This window comes from Trachypithecus francoisi, unplaced genomic scaffold (assembly GCF_009764315.1).
Source record: "Trachypithecus francoisi isolate TF-2019V2 unplaced genomic scaffold, Tfra_2.0 Lachesis_group14, whole genome shotgun sequence".
NCBI lineage: Eukaryota > Metazoa > Chordata > Mammalia > Primates > Cercopithecidae > Trachypithecus > Trachypithecus francoisi.
Window position 1 is genome coordinate 32,158,783 of NW_022681459.1, and position 19,460 is coordinate 32,178,242.

General features: G+C 49.5%; 1 protein-coding gene across 12 annotated transcripts in view; it reads left to right on the forward strand.

Moving 5' to 3' along the window:
- PRMT2 (protein arginine methyltransferase 2) overlaps positions 1-18,675 on the forward strand; it is a 32,357-nt gene extending 13,682 nt beyond the window's left edge. For 6 of the 12 annotated variants that reach the window (XM_033232708.1, XM_033232706.1, XM_033232710.1 and 3 more), the window contains 8 exons: positions 884-1,045; positions 1,997-2,161; positions 11,779-11,954; positions 14,186-14,315; positions 15,151-15,287; positions 15,680-15,940; positions 16,823-16,994; positions 18,041-18,675. In XM_033232708.1, coding sequence (XP_033088599.1) covers positions 884-1,045; positions 1,997-2,161; positions 11,779-11,954; positions 14,186-14,315; positions 15,151-15,287; positions 15,680-15,940; positions 16,823-16,994; positions 18,041-18,073 — 1,236 coding nt within the window. In that variant the 3' untranslated portion in view covers positions 18,074-18,675. The remainder of the gene's footprint in view (positions 1-883; positions 1,046-1,996; positions 2,162-11,778; positions 11,955-14,185; positions 14,316-15,150; positions 15,288-15,679; positions 15,941-16,822; positions 16,995-18,040) is intronic. The other 6 variants (XM_033232712.1, XM_033232711.1, XM_033232713.1 and 3 more) reach the window with 5 other exon arrangements.
- The last annotated feature ends 785 nt before the right edge of the window (positions 18,676-19,460 follow it).

The following is a 19,460-nucleotide window of genomic DNA, read 5'->3' on the forward strand; positions in this document are numbered from 1 at the left end:
CTGACGTAGCTGCTCCAGCTCTGTCTCCATTGGTGTTGGCACTGTAGGCCTTTCCCATCCTTTGCTTCCGGGCAGGAGAGTTGGGCCTTGCTCTGTTGTCTGTGCCTCCCACCTCCTCCCACCTGTCCCTTTGTTTTTTGTTCTGCGGAGTCTTGGGAGGCCCCATGGTGGGCTCTGAGGGCCTCTTGCAGGCTCCTGTCTGCTGGTGTGGTCTGGGCGCGGCCCTCGCTCTGCGCCCGCCTGCTGCCTGTCTTCTTTCTGGCGATGCTGTTTCTACGCTGGGCCTTCTGCAGCTTGAGAGTGCTGGTGGGAGGGGTGCAGCGTCTCCTCCAGCCCGCGGCTTTGCTGGCTGCCCTGAGCAAGCCTTTCTCTGCCTCCTTTCAGGGTGGCTGATTCTCATGTGGGTGTCCTTGGGTTTCAGGCATTTTCCTCCCTCAGGACAAGGCTGGGTCTCTCGCTTATCCCTCGGGGCACTCCCCAAGAACAGGAGGGGTGAGCTCATCTGTGCAGAGGACTTTGGGGGACCCCCTGCCCACCTACACTAGCCCCTCTCTCATGGTATATTGCTGTTTTCTCTAGTCGGACATCTGGCCCTGGGGAGTCTGGTTGGGATGTGGTGGTCCCTCCAGCCTCAGTGGTCCGGGCCACACTGCACCGTTGTGTGCACAGTGCTCCCTCTTGCCTGTCTGCTCGCCTGGCCATGCTGTGCTGAGCTGAGGGACTCCAGAAGCCTGTACTGTTGCTCTTGTGTTTTGCTCCTATTTTTAGACGTGGGGTGGCGGGGTCAGGGGTCATCAGCTGTGGCTCTGACCCTCCATCTCAGACCAGAACTTGCCATGGCTCTAGGTCACAGGCAGTGATTCTGAATGTGCATTTCTTCCAGAAACTCCACTTGGAAATGTTGGCAGACCAGCCACGAACAACTAAATACCACAGTGTCATCCTGCAGAATAAAGAATCCCTAACGGATAAAGTCATCCTGGACGTGGGCTGTGGGACTGGGATCATCAGTCTCTTCTGTGCACACTATGCGCGGCCTAAAGCGGTGAGTGGGGTCTCGAACGCGTCCCGGGTGTTTGTGCCAAGGCTGGTGACGTCCGAGGTGGCCTCTGAGTGTGCTAACTCGTGACCCTGAGCTGTTGAGGGCTCACTGATAACTCCATGGTGTTGGTGAGCATCCTCGCACGTGCGGCTCAGGGTCGGTAAAACAGCAGTGTGTTGAGACTGCATGCTAGAGGCTGTGGCGCCCACGTAATGAGTCACAAACAGCACAGACAGGAATAGAGCAGAATAGAAAATACCCCATGAATTGCACAGGGCAGGGTATGTTCTGTGAGTCGTTTATTTCAGCTGAATAGACACACAGGTGCACCCACATGTCTGTGCGGGGCCTTGGGTATGGATGGTCCCGTGGGGATGGGAGGGGCGCACACGCTGGGCCCCCTCCCCACTCCTCTTGGGCCGTCTGTGCTGTGCTGAGCCGAGCCGAGCTGCAGCCTTGGAGACTCCTTACACAGTGAGTGGGGTCGTAGCACAGTGTCCGCGCAAGTGCAGGCTCTGCAGGACCCAGGACCCAGCACTTGGGCATTTCCCACCAGACCCTTCTCTGAGACCCTGGGTTTGAAACTGTCTCACAGGCCTCAGATGTGGCACAGACCAGCATTGTCACTTGGGTGCTCAGAACTTGCTGTGATGGTCATGGATTAAGATTGCTGTGCCTGTGGCAGCCGACTTGGGCACGCGAGGCTTCCGCCCACTTGCAGCCCTGCGTCTGTGTCTTGTGCAGGAGGTGGGGGCAGTCGGGACGGTTAGAGGCGGCTCCTTTCTGGGTGTCCCTGGAGGGGCAGGTGTGGCCCAGCCCTCACTGTCTCTGCTGTCTGAAATGCTTCCTTCTTGTGTCATTGACCGTTTCTCGTATGCTGGTTGTGACTCAGGAGAGTAGATGACGGGCCGTGTGCAGGCCGGGCGTGCCCTGACGGTGCCTCTGCTGCTGCAGGTGTATGCGGTGGAGGCCAGTGAGATGGCACAGCACACGGGGCAGCTGGTCCTGCAGAATGGCTTTGCCGACATCATCACCGTGTTCCAGCAGAAGGTGGAGGACGTGGTGCTGCCCGAGAAGGTGGACGTGCTGGTGTCCGAGTGGATGGGGACCTGCCTGCTGGTGAGGGCGGGCGTGCGGGCAGCTGGGGGCCGGGGCTGGGGGCTTCTGAGCACAGGCTCGGCTGGGCCAACCTCAGGATCTCAAGAGTCATGCATGATTCATGTTGATGTTTTCCCTATTATGAGGTGTAATTAATTTCTCGTGTGGACATTGGCTCAGTGTCTTGAATTTTCACCTGATTTAAAAAATGCCTTTATGAGAAATTTAAGTCAAAGTTCATGTAACATTTTCACGAATGATTTACATGAACGGTGTTCTCAGGAATCTGTAAAAATCCTGTGCCTAACAGGTAAGGCTGTTTCTTTAATGCCAGTAGGGCCTTCGTCCCTGGCCAGGGTCTTCTCACCTTAGACTGGCCCCAGTGACGCTGTGAAGCCACTTGGGCATCTGTGGGGCCAGCATGTGCCTGGCCCGTCCAGGGTCGTTCACCCTGAGTTTCACGTGTGGGTGGAAGTGGACTGTTTTCTGGTTGCTTGCGAATATGCCCTGCACAAACACTGTCTGCCTGGAGGGAAAGTGACGGGAGTGTGGCTGGATGCTGTCTGCCCAGTGCCCTCCTCCTGGGCTCAGCATCCTGGAACACAGGACATTGGAGTGGAGCATCCCAACTTGAAACTGCGTCTCAGTGTAGAGACCCAGAAAGATGGGATCTGGGTGAAGGAGTGTGAAGTATGGGCTGCTGCTTCTCCAGGAAACGGTTTCCCGCGGTAACAGACGGCATTGGGCCCTTAGTCCCGTTGAAATTTTGTTGTCCGAAGATAAATGTAAATAGCCTCAATGTCCATGCTGTGACTTGGCTTTTTTTTTTTTTTTTTTGAGACGGAGTCTCGCTCTGTCGCCCAGGCTGGAGTGCAGTGGCCGGATCTCAGCTCACTGCAAGCTCCGCCTCCCGGGTTCACGCCATTCTCCTGCCTCAGCCTCCCGAGTAGCTGGGACTACAGGCGCCCGCCACCTCGCCCGGCTAGTTTTTGTGTTTTTAGTAGAGACGGGGTTTCACCGTGTTAGCCAGGATGGTCTCGCTCTCCTGACCTCGTGATCCGCCCGTCTCGGCCTCCCAAAGTGCTGGGATTACAGGCTTGAGCCACCGCGCCCGGCCGACTTGGCTTATTAATAACGTCTGTGGAGCCATAAGGTGACACACTAGAGAAACGGGCTCCACTCCCAATCCCTGAAGGGCTTTCGCCTTTGCCCTGAACAGCAGTGCCCGTTCAGTAAGTGTCTGTTGACAGCTGGTGCCTGGCTACGGGGACAAAAAGAGGACCGAGGAGTGAGGCTGTGGTGAGGCCAGGGGTGTGTGGGCACTGATGTGGGGAAGCCTGGCTGCTGCCGTGTCCGACTGTGCCCTGAGTTGGGTGAGAGGGACACAGGAGGGACGCGCGGCAGAGGGAGGGGAGAGAAGTAGCCACTGTGGTCACCATGTTGCTGTGTTCCAGGGCTGCCCAGTGGCCGGATTGGCCAGACTGTGTTGCATCAGGGAGGCAGAGGCCAGATGTAGGGAACTGTGTGTCTGAGGACTTTGTGCCACATCCTGGACACCGAGGGGAGTGCCAGTGGTGTGTGTGAGTGATGGAGTAAGAAGTAGGCTGTGTTTTGGAGGCCCCTGGGTATGTGTGGCCGGGACTGGAGGCCAGGGACTGGCTGTGGTCCAGCCCCAGCATGCAGAGGCCTGGGACAGCCTGTGTGAGGGGAGGCCCCTCTGTGTGAGAGGTGCACAGACTTCCAGGACTGACTGTGGCTTTACTGTCGAGATGCAGGAGCCACGGTTTGGCATGGCACAGGTGTGGAGATGCAGAGCAGGGCCAGCAGGCAGGATGTGCTGTTGGGGGCCTGGCGTGAGCAGGACGGTGCCTCCCAGCCCTGATCCGCAGGGAGTGGGCCACCAGGACTGGCTGGGGGCCGGGGTAGGGAGGACCTTGGGGAGGGTGAACATCTGTGTGGGTCTTGAACACAGGACGCCCATCCGATGTGCAGGGCCAGCTATTGATTGGGCAGGAGGGACATGGCCTGGGGTCTTGGTGGATGTTGGCCTGGAGGGGCCACCCTGAGCAGGACATTTGGAGGAATGCTGGGGCAAGTTCAGACAGGACCATGTGGTGGTTTTCTCCTGTGCGGGCAGTGGAGGGGGTAGGCGGAGCTTTGCAGGTGAGGGCTTGAGGCAGCTCCGACTTCAGACTCTCCCTGGGGGGGTTGAGGGCGCACCACCGTCATTACTCAGCCCAAGGAGGCCCAGAACAGGGCAGACGGGACTGCAAGAATTCTTGTGGTGATAGTTATTGGGGTACAGGGTTGGGAGGCTTTGAGGGAGGGCGGGTGTGAATTTGGGAGTTGTTGGTGCAGCTGCACCCACCTTCACTTTCCGTCCCCAGGCTGCCCCTCTCCTGAGCTGCCACATTCTTCCCTGCACCTGTGCGTCTGGCCCCCTTCACGTCCTCCTTCCCTGCTGTCTGCCTCTCCCCTGCACCTGTGCGTCTGTCCCCCTTCCCATCCTCCTTGCCTGCTGTCTGCCTGTTCTCAGAGCTCCTCAGCCCTCAGGCCTTCATCTCTCCTGGCCCATCTTCCTACTCTGACGCTGACATGTAGTAAAAGTCTGAGACAGGGAAGAGTGCATGTGCGTTTAGCATAGGAGGGGCAGCTTTCAGTCAGTGCAAGGGCATGTAGTTATTCAGAGATGGTGCTGGAACGATTGATTTGGAGAAAAGAGTCCCTTCTTCACACCATCTGCTAAAATAAACCTCAGACGGGCTCAAGAGTTAAATATTTAAGAAAAGGAGGAAACATAAAAAAATTGCTAAAATTTTTATCTGTTGTTAGGATGGGAAAGGTCTCTTTCTAAGAACCAAGTTCATAATGAAGCTGTCAAATAAAATATTTGACAAAAAATTCCCCTTCATACATTAGCACGGCTAAAAATTATTAAATGGTAAATGAAACTAAAGAATTGCAGCTTGCGTGACATAAAGAGTTGCAATAAGAAAAACATAAGCAAAAGATACCTCATGGAAGGTGAGCAGGGACTAGAAAGGCAGAGAAATGCCAGAGGCCAGAAAGCTGAACATTGTTTAATGTCACCAGCAATTTAAAAGTAACCTTAATAGTTTTGACCTGGGAAGTTGGTTGAGCAGTCCTCTAATATCTGATGATCCCCAGGCTGAGGTTGTGCGGCAGTGCGCACTACCGTACACTTTTTGGCAGTGTGAATTGATAAAGCCTTTTGAAGGAAAATAGGACAGAATAAGTCAAAGAGCATTACAGTTTTTTTGTTCTTCCATATTTTATTATTCCAGAAGCAGCAAAGTTCTGAAGGAGAGGCAAGTAAAGATACCACAGGTGTCCTAGATTGTCAACAGACCATTTAATCATTTTTGTTAACAAAGCAGGTGACAATGGAGCCCTGATTTGCGTTAATCATTAGTTGTTACAGGATCTTGCTTGTTCTCCTGAGGACACACTCTCCTCAGGAGAGTCTCCCACTAGCCAGTGGCACTGCAGGTGCAGAGGCTGCCTCCTGGATTTCAGAACGCTTCGCAGGGTCACTGAGGGTCTCCGTTACACATTTGGTAGAATTCAAAGACTGCCAGACTCAGTCTTACTGTTGTTAGTGTATTAGTGCTGTCATATGTGATGAGGACATACTATATTCTGTTATTCTGTTTAGCTCAAGGAAGACTAAGAATTTGGACCAAAATTCCAACCACATTATGACCAATTTTCTAGGCAAAAGAAACGAAGTAACTGCTGAGGTTACAAAGATGTAATAATTCTCTTCACACAGCCTTGTACTGTTTTATGGACTGTATTATCACAAATGCTGAACTTAACAAAAATCTTTATAAGTCAGCTCATGAAAACAGGCACGTGGCCAATAAGAATTTAATTTCACACCAATAAAACTTTAGACTTGGGATTTATTTAGGGCTGTTTGCACATATTTATAGAATGTGTAGTTTACTCTAGGTGATGGGACAGCTCCCCATCAGTAAGACCTTGGCCGAAATGTATTTGCCTTGTTTACACAACAAGAGGATGAGAGTAAACACGGGCACTTTCCGTTTGGGGCACTGAAGGACGAGGGCACCCTGCAGAGGCCTACACAGGGCACCCTGCAGAGGCCACAACCAAGGCCACCTGACTTCCCAGTGGGACAGGCCCGAGGGAGGACTTCTGGCCCCTTTCCTTGTCGTTCATGTTTTATGCCTTGATGTCTCTTTTTGGTTGCATTCCTGGAGCTCATGTAGATCATTTTACGTTTCAGAGGTGCTAGTTCCGGTGCCCACACACACACACAAAACCATCAGCTCTTCTGGATTCCTTGGTTTTAAAGCTTGCCTCATGCAAAGCACAGAGACATCTTTTTCAGGAAACATTGCCACCACGTGCTTGAAGGACCACTTATGGCTGCACCTACATCTCCAACCACGGTCTCTTCACCTCCTTCTACAACAATGCACTTTGTCTGCACGGAGACAAAAAATGACAGCCTTTTTTCTTTTCGTGATTTTTTTTTTTTTTTTGGCCTCACGTCATAAAAAATGCAGCATAGTTAATTGGCAGCTTGCACTTCTGAGGGCACATTCACCTCAGGGGAGGAGGGAGGAGGAGGAGCTGGTGGGTGCTGAGACTGCAGAGTGTCCTCCTTCCCAGCAGCTGGACCCAGAGACCAGGCACCAAAATTTTTTTGATGAAATTATCCTAAGGAAATAATCAAATTTGTACAGAAATTTATGTTAAAAAATGTTTATAGCAGCACCATTTAAAATGGGGAGACAATGGGAAACAATAGAATTGTAGCAATACATATGATCATTAAAAGTTATGTTTTAGAAAGATTTTTAACGAACTTTGGAAAAAGTTGGTGACATGTTGCTGGTTTTTAAAAAAGCACAAAGAGTATGTACAGTATGATTCCAATTTTGTGTTTAAAAATTAGACATAGTGGTAACCTAGCTTCAATTCCAGGTAAGATGGAGAAGGCACACTCCTGTCATCTCTCCCACTGAATGCAGCTATAAATCCTGGAGAGCAGACAGGGAGAAACTATTTGAGGACTCTGGAACAAAGACATAGTAGCAGTTGCTTGGTGAAGAAGACAAGAATTTGAAGTACAGTCAAATATCTGTGGGCTCCATATCTGCAGCTACAACCTACATGTATTGAAAATATCTGAAAATAAAAATAACAACACAACAATAAACATCAATACAAATAACGAACCAATACAGTAACTAAGAGCTAGTTACATAACATTGACATTGTATTAGGTAGAAGTAATCTAGAGATGATTTAAAGTCTGTCAGAGGATGTGTATAGCCTACCACATTATTTTATATGGGGGACTTGAGCATCCAAGGATTTGAGTATCCATGGGGATCCTGCACAAGTCCCCCATAGACACCAAGGAACAACTGTATTCCTGAAATACTCTTGAGTTATCATTTTCCCTCTTCTCCCTCTATGTACATATACATAGAGTGTGTGTACATAGAGTGAGAAGCAAAGAAGGGCCATGAAACGGACCAGTTCTTTTGAAAACTGCAAATTACCACAGTTCATCTAACATGAAATAGATAACTTGAATGGCCCAATAACTAGTAAAGATATTGAATTAATAGTTTAAAAACCTTCTGAAAGGTAAATCTCTAGCCTAAATGATTTCACTGGTAAATTCTGTCAACACATTTAATGAAGAAAAAACTCCAATTCTAAACAACTTCTTTCGGAAAAGAAGAGGGAATGCTTCCTCACTCATTATATGAGGTAAGCATTGCCCTAATATCAAAACCAAGGTTAACACAAAATGTGAAACCTACAGACCAATAACCTTCATGAACATAAATGTAAAAATCCTCAAGAAAACATTAGCAAAGTTAAACCAGCAGGATATAAAAGGAATAATAATACACCATAACAAAAAAGGAAACTATCCTTGGAATGCAAGGCTGGTTCAATACTTGAAAATCAATCAGTGAAATCTACCACATATTAACAGTCTGAAGAAGAAAAATCATGACTATATCAATTAATACAGAAAAAAATTGACAAAATTCAACATCAGTTCATGATAAAATGCTCAGCAAACTAGAAATGGAAGGAAATTGAACATGACATAGGACATCTACAAAAAAACCTACAGAAAATCCTAAGGAATCTATGAGAAAATTTCCTAAAACTAGTAAGGGAGTTTAACAAGATCACAGAGTGCAAGGTCATCATACAGAAGTCATTTTTATATCTTTGCAGTGTACAATTAGAAATTAAAGAATATTATTTACAGTAGCTTCAAAAATATGAAAGGCTTAGAAATCTAACAAAACATGATCTGGATGCCGAAAATGATGAGATGATAATGAAGGAAATCCCAGAAAACCTAAATAAATGGAGAGATAAGGCTCAACCTAGTAAAGATGTATGTTCTTCTTAAATTGATCTGTAGACTTAATAAAATTCCAATTAGAATCCAAGCAGGGTGGCCGGGCGCGGTGGCTCAAGCCTGTAATCCCAGCACTTTGGGAGGCCGAGACGGGCGGATCACGAGGTCAGGAGATCGAGACCATCCTGGCTAACACAGTGAAACCCCGTCTCTACTAAAAATACAAAAACTAGCTGGGCGAGGTGGCGGGCGCCTGTAGTCCCAGCTACTCCGGAGGCTGAGGCAGGAGAATGGCGTAAACCCGGGAGGCGGAGCTTGCAGTGAGCTGAGATCCGGCCACTGCACTCCAGTCCGGGCGACAGAGCGAGACTCTGCCTCAAAAAAAAAAAAAAAAAAAAAGAATCCAAGCAGGGTTTGTTCTTATAGATAAGCTCATTATGAAATGTACGTGGAATGTAAAGGAACTAGTGCTATGGTTTGTCCCCACCAAATCTTATGTTGAAATTTGATCCTCAGTGTGGTGGTGTTGGGAGGTGGGGCCTAGTGGGAAGTGTTTGGGTCATGGGTGTGGATCCCTCGTGAATAGATGAATGCCCTTCCTTGTGGGTAAATAAGTGAGTTCTCGCTCGCTCAGGTCCCAACAAGAGCTGGTTGTGAAAAAGAGCCTGGCACCCCCACTTGCCTCTGCTCTCACCCTGTGGTCTCTGCATGTGCCAGCCCCCCTTTGCCTGCCTTCCACTGTGAGGGGAAGCGGCCTGAAGCCCTCACTAGATGCCCAATCCTGAACTTTCCCAAACAGCAGAACCATGAGCCAAATAAACCTCATTTCTTTATAAATTACCCAGCCTCAGATATTCCTTTTTGGCAACACAAAAATGGACTAAGACAACTAGAGTAGCTGATACAATTTTTAAAAAGAAGAGTAAAGTTGGAGGAACTACACTACTTGATTTTAAAGCTACAGTATTCAGGACAGTGTGGTATTGGTGAAGGGACAGACATGTAAGTCAGTGGAATGGAGAAGAAAAATAGATTTCTACAAATATGGTCAATTGATTTTTTAACAAAGGGACAAAAATCAATTTAATGGAGAAAAAGTCTTTTCAGCAAATGTTACTGGAATAGTTGTCATCCATATGTAAAAAACAACACCTCACCCCCACACCTTATCCACAGCTGAACTTAAAACTGATCGTAGATCTAAGTGTGTAAAATATGAAACTATAAAGCTTCTTGAAAAAATCATAGAAAATCTTCATCACCTGGACTTGGGAAAAGAGTTTTTAGATACGACTCTAAAAGCATGATCCATAACAGAAAATGTTGATAAATTGAATTTCATCAAAACTGAAAATGACTGCTCTACAAAGGGATGATACTAAGAGAATAAAAAAGACAAGCTAAGATTAGGAGAAAATATTGCAAAGAATACATCCAGTGTATGTTTTGAATATACAGAGAAATCTCAAAACTCAACAGGAAGAAAACAAGCCAATTGAAAATGGGCAAAAGAACAGATGCTTTGCCAAAGTGGATATACAGATATCAAATACACACATGAAAAGATGTTCAGCATTGTTAGCCATCAGGGAAATGCACATTAAAGCCACAGTGAGATATCACACCTACTGAAAAATGACTAAACAAAAAAAATCTGATGGTAATACCAAGTGCCATCGAGGATGAGGAACAGCTGAAAGTCATGCATTGCTGGAGGGCTCATGCCACTGTGGAAACAGGTGAGTGCTTTCTTACAGAGTTGTATGTGCACTCACCTTATGCCCAGGAGTCCCTCTCCTGCGTATTCAACCCAGAGAAATGCAAGCTGTGTTCACACAAAAACCTGTATGTGAATGATGATACTAGCTCTCTTTATAATTGCAAAAAAAAAAAAACTGGAAACAACCCCAGTGTCCTTCATCAGGATAATCCTTAAGGATAAACTGGTGCATCCACACAGCGGAACACCACTGAGCAGTGAAGAGGAGCCAGTTACTGAAACAGGTAATTTGGAGGAACCCCAGAAACAGTACAGTGAGTGAAAGAAGCTTGCCTTGAAAGGTTATATACTCTCTGGTTCCATTTATACGATATTCTCAAAAAGACACAAGACCATGGGGATGGAGACCAGATTGGTGGCTTGAGAGGCTGGGGTGGGGGAGGGCATGACCACAAGAGAAAAGTGGGAAGAGTGTTTTGGGGTGGCAGAGCTGTGTGTATGCTGGCTGTGGTTGTGAGGACAAAATCCACACAAGTGCTAAAGTTCGTAGACTTTACACCAAAAAAGCTCAGTTTCACTGTATAACTGAAAACATGAGATTAAAAAATTAGATGTATCTATTTGTTGTGTGCATGTGTAGAAAAATACTTGAAAGTAAGCTGCAGAGTGATAACAGTGGTTCCTTCTGGGTACTGGGTTAATATGTGATTTTTATTTTTGTTTGAGCCTTCATAATTTTTCTACATTTTCCATACAAAACATGTATTACTTCTATAATAAAACCGGCTTGAGATTATTTAAGGGAAGCAAAACACTTCTGTTGTTTCTCGTCAACTACAGGATGAAGTGCAGGCTCCCGAGTGGCTTGCAAGGGCCACAGGCCTTGGCCCCACTCGCTGGTGCTCCCTCTACTCCTTTCTGTGTTAGAAGCAAGCTGTGGTTCAGACAGAAGGCCTGGCCTTTGAGGGTGCGGGGTCCCCAGTTCCTCAGTCGTAGATGTGATGTGCTTCCCTTGACTTGGGACCTTCTGAGGGATGCAAGGTGGACCAAAGGACCATGTGAACGGCCAGGGCATGCCTGCGTGGCTTTTGGTTTCTTGAGTGGTTTCAGTCTACTTAAAGGGTTGTGGAAATTCGGAGAATACTACAGACCAAATATATTTTATGTAACAGTTGGTATCCTGCAACACTTCAGGGCTCTTTCAGAATCTGGTAGTTACAAACTCTTCAGTGACTGAGATGGGACAAGAGTGAAGATTTGTCCTTGCTTTTAGCTCCGCTCCAGTTCTTAGTTCTAATGGGAAATTATGTGACTTAAACCCAGGCTGTGAGATGCATCAGTGCCCATTACATGTGGGCATAAAATAAACCCTCGAGATGTTCTCTCGCATGGTACACTGGCTTAGGCAGGAACATTCTTGAGGCTAAAACTGTAGAACTCTCGGACTAGTGTTACGAAAGTGGTGGTGAGAGGCCTGTGCAGCCACAGGGCCTGTGATGTGTCTCCTGTGTGTCTTTCACTCCTCTGCAGTTTGAGTTCATGATCGAGTCCATCCTGTATGCCCGGGATGCCTGGCTGAAGGAGGACGGGGTCATTTGGCCCACCATGGCCTCGTTGCACCTTGTGCCCTGCAGTGCTGATAAGGACTATCGTAGCAAGGTGCTCTTCTGGGACAACGCATACGAGTTCAACCTCAGCGCTCTCAAGTAAGTGTCCACAGCTGGGACTGGCACTGTCTTGTGGGGCCTCCTGGTCCACAGTCTGCAGGTGGGCCAAGGCCCTGGGAGATCACACACCATGGTCGGATAAATGAGGGTACCTGTGCACTCAGATAGGACAATCTGTTGTAGCATTGGAGTAATTAAAACAGTATGGTGCTATAACAAGAAAAGACAGATGAGCAGAGCAGCGTAGAATGCAAGGAACAAAAATTTTCGTATGTGAAAAAGGTTGCATTACAATTAGGAGGAAGTGAGGGCCGAGTCAGCAAATTATTCTGGAGCAGTTGATGAGCTCTTGTTCTCTCACGCCAATGTGAAAACTTAATTCTGCATGGAATCAATGTCAGCGACAGACATCCATGGGGGCCTGTGTGCACCATCTTAGGTGGAGAGATGAGCCGCAACAGTGGATGGAGTGGACCCTGTGCTAGACAGAATCTGGCAGTCTATGTGGTAGAAATCAGCAAAAACACGACCATAAAAGCAAACAAGTAATTAGAGAAATCACGTGCTGACAGGTCTTGGAATCAATTAGAAAGAGATGACTAGCCAGATGGAATTACAGCCCAATCACGTGAACAGGCAAACTACAAAAAATAAATAAAATTACCAATAAATATATGAAAAATTATAATGTTGTTAGTAGTTAAAATGCAAATTAAAATACGTGCTGTTTTCCCTACCTGACAAGCAAAGAGTATATTAAAATAGTAGCCCGGGCTTGCCTGGCAGTGGCAGGGAGGTGTGGCTGCCGGGGCCTTAGAGGTTGGCATCAGGCCGCCCACCCCAGTCACTGCCAGAGCCTCCCACCTCAGTGTTCCTCCTAGCACTGGAAGCCAGTGGCCATCCAGAGGAACGTGGTTGAATTGCTGTATATCCATCTGGTGGAGCACGGCGGTACAGCTGTTAAAAAAGAAACCATAGGTTTTTAGGAATATGTAATGATATTTAGAAAGGGTTTAAGAGACAGTAAAGCTTGGCAGAATAAACCATGTATACAGAATGGATGTTAGTTTGCATAAATTTATATAAATATGGGGGATAAAAATAATTATCAATGCTAAGACAAGCATATGGGGAATTTAAACTTTTCTTTGTACTTGTCCATTTTTTTCCAATTTTTAAATTCGTAATTTTTTATCAGAAAAGTCAGAAATATGTAAATATAGTGGAATCTTTATTCAAACATTCACTTTTTTTTTTTTTTTTTTTGTTGAGACGGAGTCTCGCTCTGTCGCCCGGGCTGGAGTGCAGTGGCCGGATCTCAGCTCACTGCAAGCTCCGCCTCCCGGGTTTACGCCATTCTCTCGCCTCAGCCTCCCGAGTAGCTGGGACTACAGGCGCCCGCCATCTCGCCCGGCTAATTTTTTTGTATTTTTTTTAGTAGAGACGGGGTTTCACCGTGTTAGCCAGGATGGTCTCGATCTCCTGACCTCGTGATCCGCCCGTCTCGGCCTCCCAAAGTGCTGGGATTACAGGCTTGAGCCACCGCGCCCGGCCTCAAACATTCACTTTTATTTGCTATTTCAGAAGTTACTGCTTTGCTTATTTTTTAAAACATTTTTGTAGTAAATAATAGGTGACTTACTGACAAGCCCAGTGCAACAGTGATGGGGGTTGGCAAACGGTGACACGCAGGGGGCCATGTGGCGTCTAGTGTCTGTTTCTGTGTTGAATTTGTGTAATAACAGAGGAAGTATTTCTCCTGAAACTCAGACTCACTCAGGCCACCTCAGCTCTTCTAGTTCCTTACGTTTATTATAGAGTAACCTACAGCAGGAATACCGCTTTTATTTACTGTTAATAGAAAATCCACAAAAGATTTTGAAATCAAATAGATTCTAAAACTAGGCAAGACACGCTGCAACTCCCCTTGTCCTCTAGGTTATGAGGGGTGAGCGTTGGTTTCCATGTGCTCAGATCCCATGAATGAGACGTCACAGGGAAGCGCCCAGTGACTCGCAGGCTCCTGAATGCCTCCGGGTCAGGCTCGGGAAGGCTCTGGATGCCTGAGTAGGGTCTGGGTCCTCTCAGAGGGGGAGGCACCCAGGGCCTCTGGAGGCCTGAGGGCTGCTCTGGGTGTCCAGGGTCCCAGACAGTGGCTTAGCATCCTGGTGACACAGAAGAGAAAGCACTCACCGCGGTCCCACATGTGTGTTTTGAAGCCTGAGATGTTTGCAATGACTCTCAACAGTTGCTTTGACCTTTTCCCCTAGATCTTTAGCAATTAAGGAATTTTTTTCAAAGCCCAAGTATAACCACATTTTGAAACCAGAAGACTGTCTCTCTGAACCGTGCACTATATTGCAGTTGGACATGAGAACCGTGCAAATTTCTGATCTAGAGGTGAGAAAAAGATGAATTGCTCCTTACGTTAGATAATCAGTGACCATGAAACACTCAGACCAGATTATCATAAACCTTCAGTGAGCGCTGGGGGCGGGGGGGGGCTGTATTTTATTATACAAATAAGTGAGTTTATAAAACGTTTGCTACTGATTTTTTCCAGTCTTTTTTCTTCTTTATGTTCTATTTTGATTCTTTCATATTGTACATCATTTTCTTTATAGATGTCTCTAGCGTCTTCATTTTAGATTTATGTTTAATCTCAGCATCTTCAAAATCAAATAAATTATATTTCGTTTCATTATGGTATTTGCATTACAGTTTTTTTCACGTGTTTTTAGCCACCCTTCATGACAGAATTGTTAAAATTCCCTCGCGAATCCCTGTCTGTGGCCGCGCGGTGGCGCTCGTGGGCTCTGGGCGGTTCCCCGCGCCCCGCCCTGCCTGGCGCCCCGGTTGGCGCCGCGTCTGGAGATGGGGTGGGCGGCGCGGGCGCAGCTGTGGGGATTTTAGTTGGTTCTGCTGTGGAAAGGCCCAGCCTGGAGCTCTCCAACGCCTTAACTTGCCTTAACTTGAAGAGCCGAGCGCCGAAAAGGTTCCGCAGGAATCTGGGGCAGAAAGCTGGGCGCAGGAAGCTCAGATTGCTTGAAACGTGTCTGACTGAAGCGTCTGAACTCACGATGCGGGTTTTGGGGGTGGTTTCCCAGGGCGGGGGGCTTTTCTGCGGTTCCTGACGCCTTCAGCGTCTGCGCGGGGCGCGCGGAGGGGCCGCCCCATCCCGGGCCCTGCGGTGCCACGCGGTGCCCACGCGTGCCTTGTCGTCTGCTTGACCCAGACCCTGAGGGGCGAGCTGTGCTTCGACATCAGGAAGGCGGGGACCCTGCACGGCTTCACGGCCTGGTTTAGCGTCCACTTCCAGAGCCTGCAGGAGGGGCAGCCGCCGCAGGTGCTCAGCACCGGGCCCTTCCACCCGTGAGTGTGCGGGGCGGGCACGGGGTGCGGGGTCGGGGGCGCGAAGGGTGGGGCGGGCGCGGGGATGGGGCGCGCAGGAGGGGGCGGGACGCGGCGTGGCGGTCGTGGGGGGACGGGGCACGTGGGGTGGGGGCGGCGCGCGTGGGGGCGCAGGGTGGTGTAGACACCGCAGCCTGTGTGCCTCCTTCCGGGTCTCGCCCCGACTCTGGGCCCAGCCTGGGGCGTCCCCACCCCCACCCCCCACAGCCCCAGCGGGAGGAGCTCCCTGTCTTCCCGCCCCCGAGGAGCACCCACAGCTCTTCATGGTCCGACCCAAAGTGCCTCCGCAGGACGTAGGGGTTCACCTGACGGTTTTGGAGGCGGTTGATTTTTGGGACACATTTCCCCTCCAGCATCCTGGACACGCGTGGCGGTGGAGCCGCCTTCGGGGCCCAGCAGGCCTTCCCTTTGGAACTGGGGTGGGGTTGGCTGCCCCGCTCTGGCACCTGCCCCGCCCTGGCACCTGCCCCGCCGACTCCCCAGCGTGATGGCCCCACGAGGGGACCCCGGCTCCAGGGAGGTCGCAGATGTGCGGAGTTGATGCTCTGGCCTGGCATGTGGTCCCCGTCACAAGAGTCCTGTGGTAACCTCTCTGGTGCCGTCACCCGGTGGAGGTGGGCAGCTTGGAGGCCAGTTATACCCACCCCCGAGTCTGGGGGCGTGGAGGGAGCAGTGACCGGGGGCACAGGCTGGGGTGAGGGGTGTGACCAGAGTCAGGGAGAAACTGGAGACCTGAGGAGCCCTCCACTTCATTGCTGACCCCACTGTGGACAGTGGGAGTTTGAGACACGCCAGAGCTTGAAGAACTTAGAGATGTTTCCAACGCAACCCAGTGCAAAATCCTAGTGTTTTACTATTTTCCCCCAAATGTGACAGTGTTCCTCACATTGTAGCCGGCACAAAAGCAACTCCTTGGACCTAATTCCATCTGTGTACACCACAGTTTAATGGCAGGAGCTAGATCACCAGCCTCTGCAGCTTAGGCGAGGGCACAGGAAGGGGGTGCCCAGCTGTCCTCCTGGCGGGCCGGGGAGTCAGACACCACACAGGACCTTTAGTGCAACCATGTGTCCCCTGAGCTTCCGCGTCCTCTGGGCCACCCAGGGTGAGCCGTCCACACCTGGAATCTGAGTGGTCTCAGGAGCAACCTTGTGTTTGATATTGACAGGATCTGTCTCACCAGCGTAACTTTGATCCCAGTGTATCCCATAGAGTCCCTTTAGATCACAGGGCTGGGGGTGTATCTGCCCCCTGAGTTAGCCTGAAAAGTCAAGCTTTGTGTCCCCAGGTCCTCAGGGTAGACTGCCGGCCATGTGGGTTCTGTTGAGGGTGAGAGCCAGTAGGAGCCTGAGTCAGTGCCCTGAGGGCCATGTGGAGACTGCCCTTGCTCAGCCTCCAGGTCACACACACCCATATCTTGCAGCGTCAGCGCCCCGAGGGCCATGTGGAGACTGCCCTCGCTCAGCCTCCAGGTCACACACACTCCTGTCTTGCAGCATCACACACTGGAAGCAGACGCTGTTTATGATGGACGACCCAGTCCCTGTCCATACTGGAGACGTGGTCACGGGTTCAGTTGTGTTGCAGAGAAACCCAGTGTGGAGAAGGCACATGTCGGTGGCTCTGAGCTGGGCTGTCACTTCCAGGCAAGACCCCACATCTCAAAAAGTAAGATATGTGGTTGTAAGATTCTGTCTTGTGGGTGCCGGCCCTCAGGGAGACAGTCCTGGGTGGTGGTAGTGATAGCAAATGCTGGCCCACGCTGGGGCCCACGCCTTTTGTGCACGAGTGATTTAATCCTCACACAGAAAGTGCATGCTGTTACTGGCTTCATTTCCCATCTGACAGCACAGGAAGTGGAGGGCCCTGGAAGGGAAGTCGTTTCCTCAGGTGACACGGGAAATGAGGGAAAGCAGAGACCCACATCAGCCTGAGGCCCCTCGTGCCATGTCCAGAGGGGTCCCCAGATGGGCAGAAGCCTGACCTGTGCCTCGGCGCTCCCTTTACACAGGCCTCTGTGGCTTCCCAGGCAGCAGTTCATCTAGGTGTGTCGTCCGTGATGCGTGTTCTGACTGGCAGCCTTCGGGCCCGTGCGTGAATTCATGTGTAGCTCTCCCGGCTCACTTGGGCTTCCTGTCTCAGAGGCTGCTGAAAATGAATGTTCTTCTTTGGACTCAGGATTAATGTGGCAAAGAAAATAAAAATAAAGGCCGGGCGCGGTGGCTCAAGCCTGTAATCCCAGCACTTTGGGAGGCCGAGACGGGCGGATCACGAGGTCAGGAGATCGAGACCATCCTGGATAACACGGTGAAACCCCGTCTCTACTAAAAAAAATACAAAAAACTAGCCGGGCGAGGTGGTGGGCGCCTGTAGTCCCAGCTACTTGGGAGGCTGAGGCAGGAGAATGGCGTAAACCCGGGAGGCGGAGCTTGCAGTGAGCTGAGATCCGGCCACTGCACTCCAGCCTGGGTGACAGAGTGAGACTCCGCCTCAAAAAAAAAAAAAAAAAGAAAAGAAAAATAAATGGTCTTCCTTCATTTTTTATATTTGTTTTGTGCTTTGCTTTGTGATAACTTGTTGTTAAAAGTTTATCATTTAAGAAAATTCTGCACCTGAATATTGTTCTCTTGTCCAATATTAAACCATTAGGAAATGTAGTGTGTTAATCAAATGGTTTATTATCTGACTGACCTGTTGCCATTTATCTTTTTCAGGTTGGAGAAAAAGTCTTCCCAATCTGGAGATGACAGTTGATGCTTTATTTGGAAAGCAGTGTGCGTATCCTGAGGGGTGACGAACACAAGCAACCCAAGATGCACCTGGCTGCTGCACACTCCTGCGAAGTCGGTGAACGTTCACTCCACATTGTCCCCTCCCCAGCCTGGCAGGTGACGTCAGGGTCCTTCACAGACAAACACGCCTGGGCTCGGCAGGAGCTGCCGTGGCCACCCCCGCTGCCCAGTGTCTGCCCTCTAGAAGTAGGCTGTGTTTCCAGGTGTTCACCCGTGGTGTCCACAGTGCTGACCCGTGGCTAGGTCAGAGCTCCCTGTTCCTAAGCTAGGTCTAGGTCCACACTCCTAGGACGGACGCATAGCAGCCTGTGTACCCTGTGACAGTGACTGTTCCCGCCTCCTGTGTTCGTGGTGCCCTTACTGCCATCGCTCATCCACTCGTGTGGGATGTAGGATTGCACAGGGCTGTGCCAGTGCCGTGTGGGGAACACTGCCCTGGCTCAGCGCGGGAGCTGAGGCGGCGATGCACGCGATGGGACTCTGCATGGGACAGTTTTGTAGACGTGTTACAAATAAATTATGTGTTGGCGCATTGCACATGCTCAATAAATTTTTTTTTTTTTTTTTTTTTGAGACAGAGTCTTGCTTAGTCGCCCAGTCTGGAGTGCAGTGGCGCGATCTCGGCTCACTGCAAGCTCCGCCTCCCGGGTTCCCGCCATTCTCCTGCCTCAGCCTCCCAAGTAGCTGGGATTACAGGCGCCACCACTGCGCCCGGCTAATTTTTTGCATTTTTAGTAGAGACGGGGTTTCACCGTGTTAGCCAGGATGGTCTCCATCTCCTGACCTCGTGATCCGCTCGTCTCGGCCTCCCGAAGTGCTGGGATTACAGGTGTGAGCCACCGCGCCCGGTCAATATTTTTAAATGAGTGAATGTCGTTGTGTATCCTGTTTTATGCATATATGTTATTTTTTGTAATTACAGGATCATACTATATGCATTGCTTTGTAACCTTTTCTCAGTATTGTGAAAAAACTTCCATATCAGTAGATACAATTTTTTTTGTATTGTTTTGATTTTTATTAAATTTTATTGAAATATAGGCTGAGTGCAGTGGCTCACCTCTGTAATCCCAACATTTTGAGAGGTTAAGGTGGGATGATTCCTTGAGCTCAGGAGTTCAAGACTACCCTGGGCAACATAGTGAGATCCTATCTCTACAAAATAAAAAAATTAGCTGGGCATGGTGACATGTGCTTGTAGTCCCAGCTACTCGGGAGGCTGAGGTGGGAGGATCACTTGAGCCCAGGAGGTTGAGGCTGCAGTGATCTAGGATTGCACTGCTGTACTCCACTCTGGGTGACAGAGCAAGACCCTGTCTCAAAACCTAAAAAACACAACTGA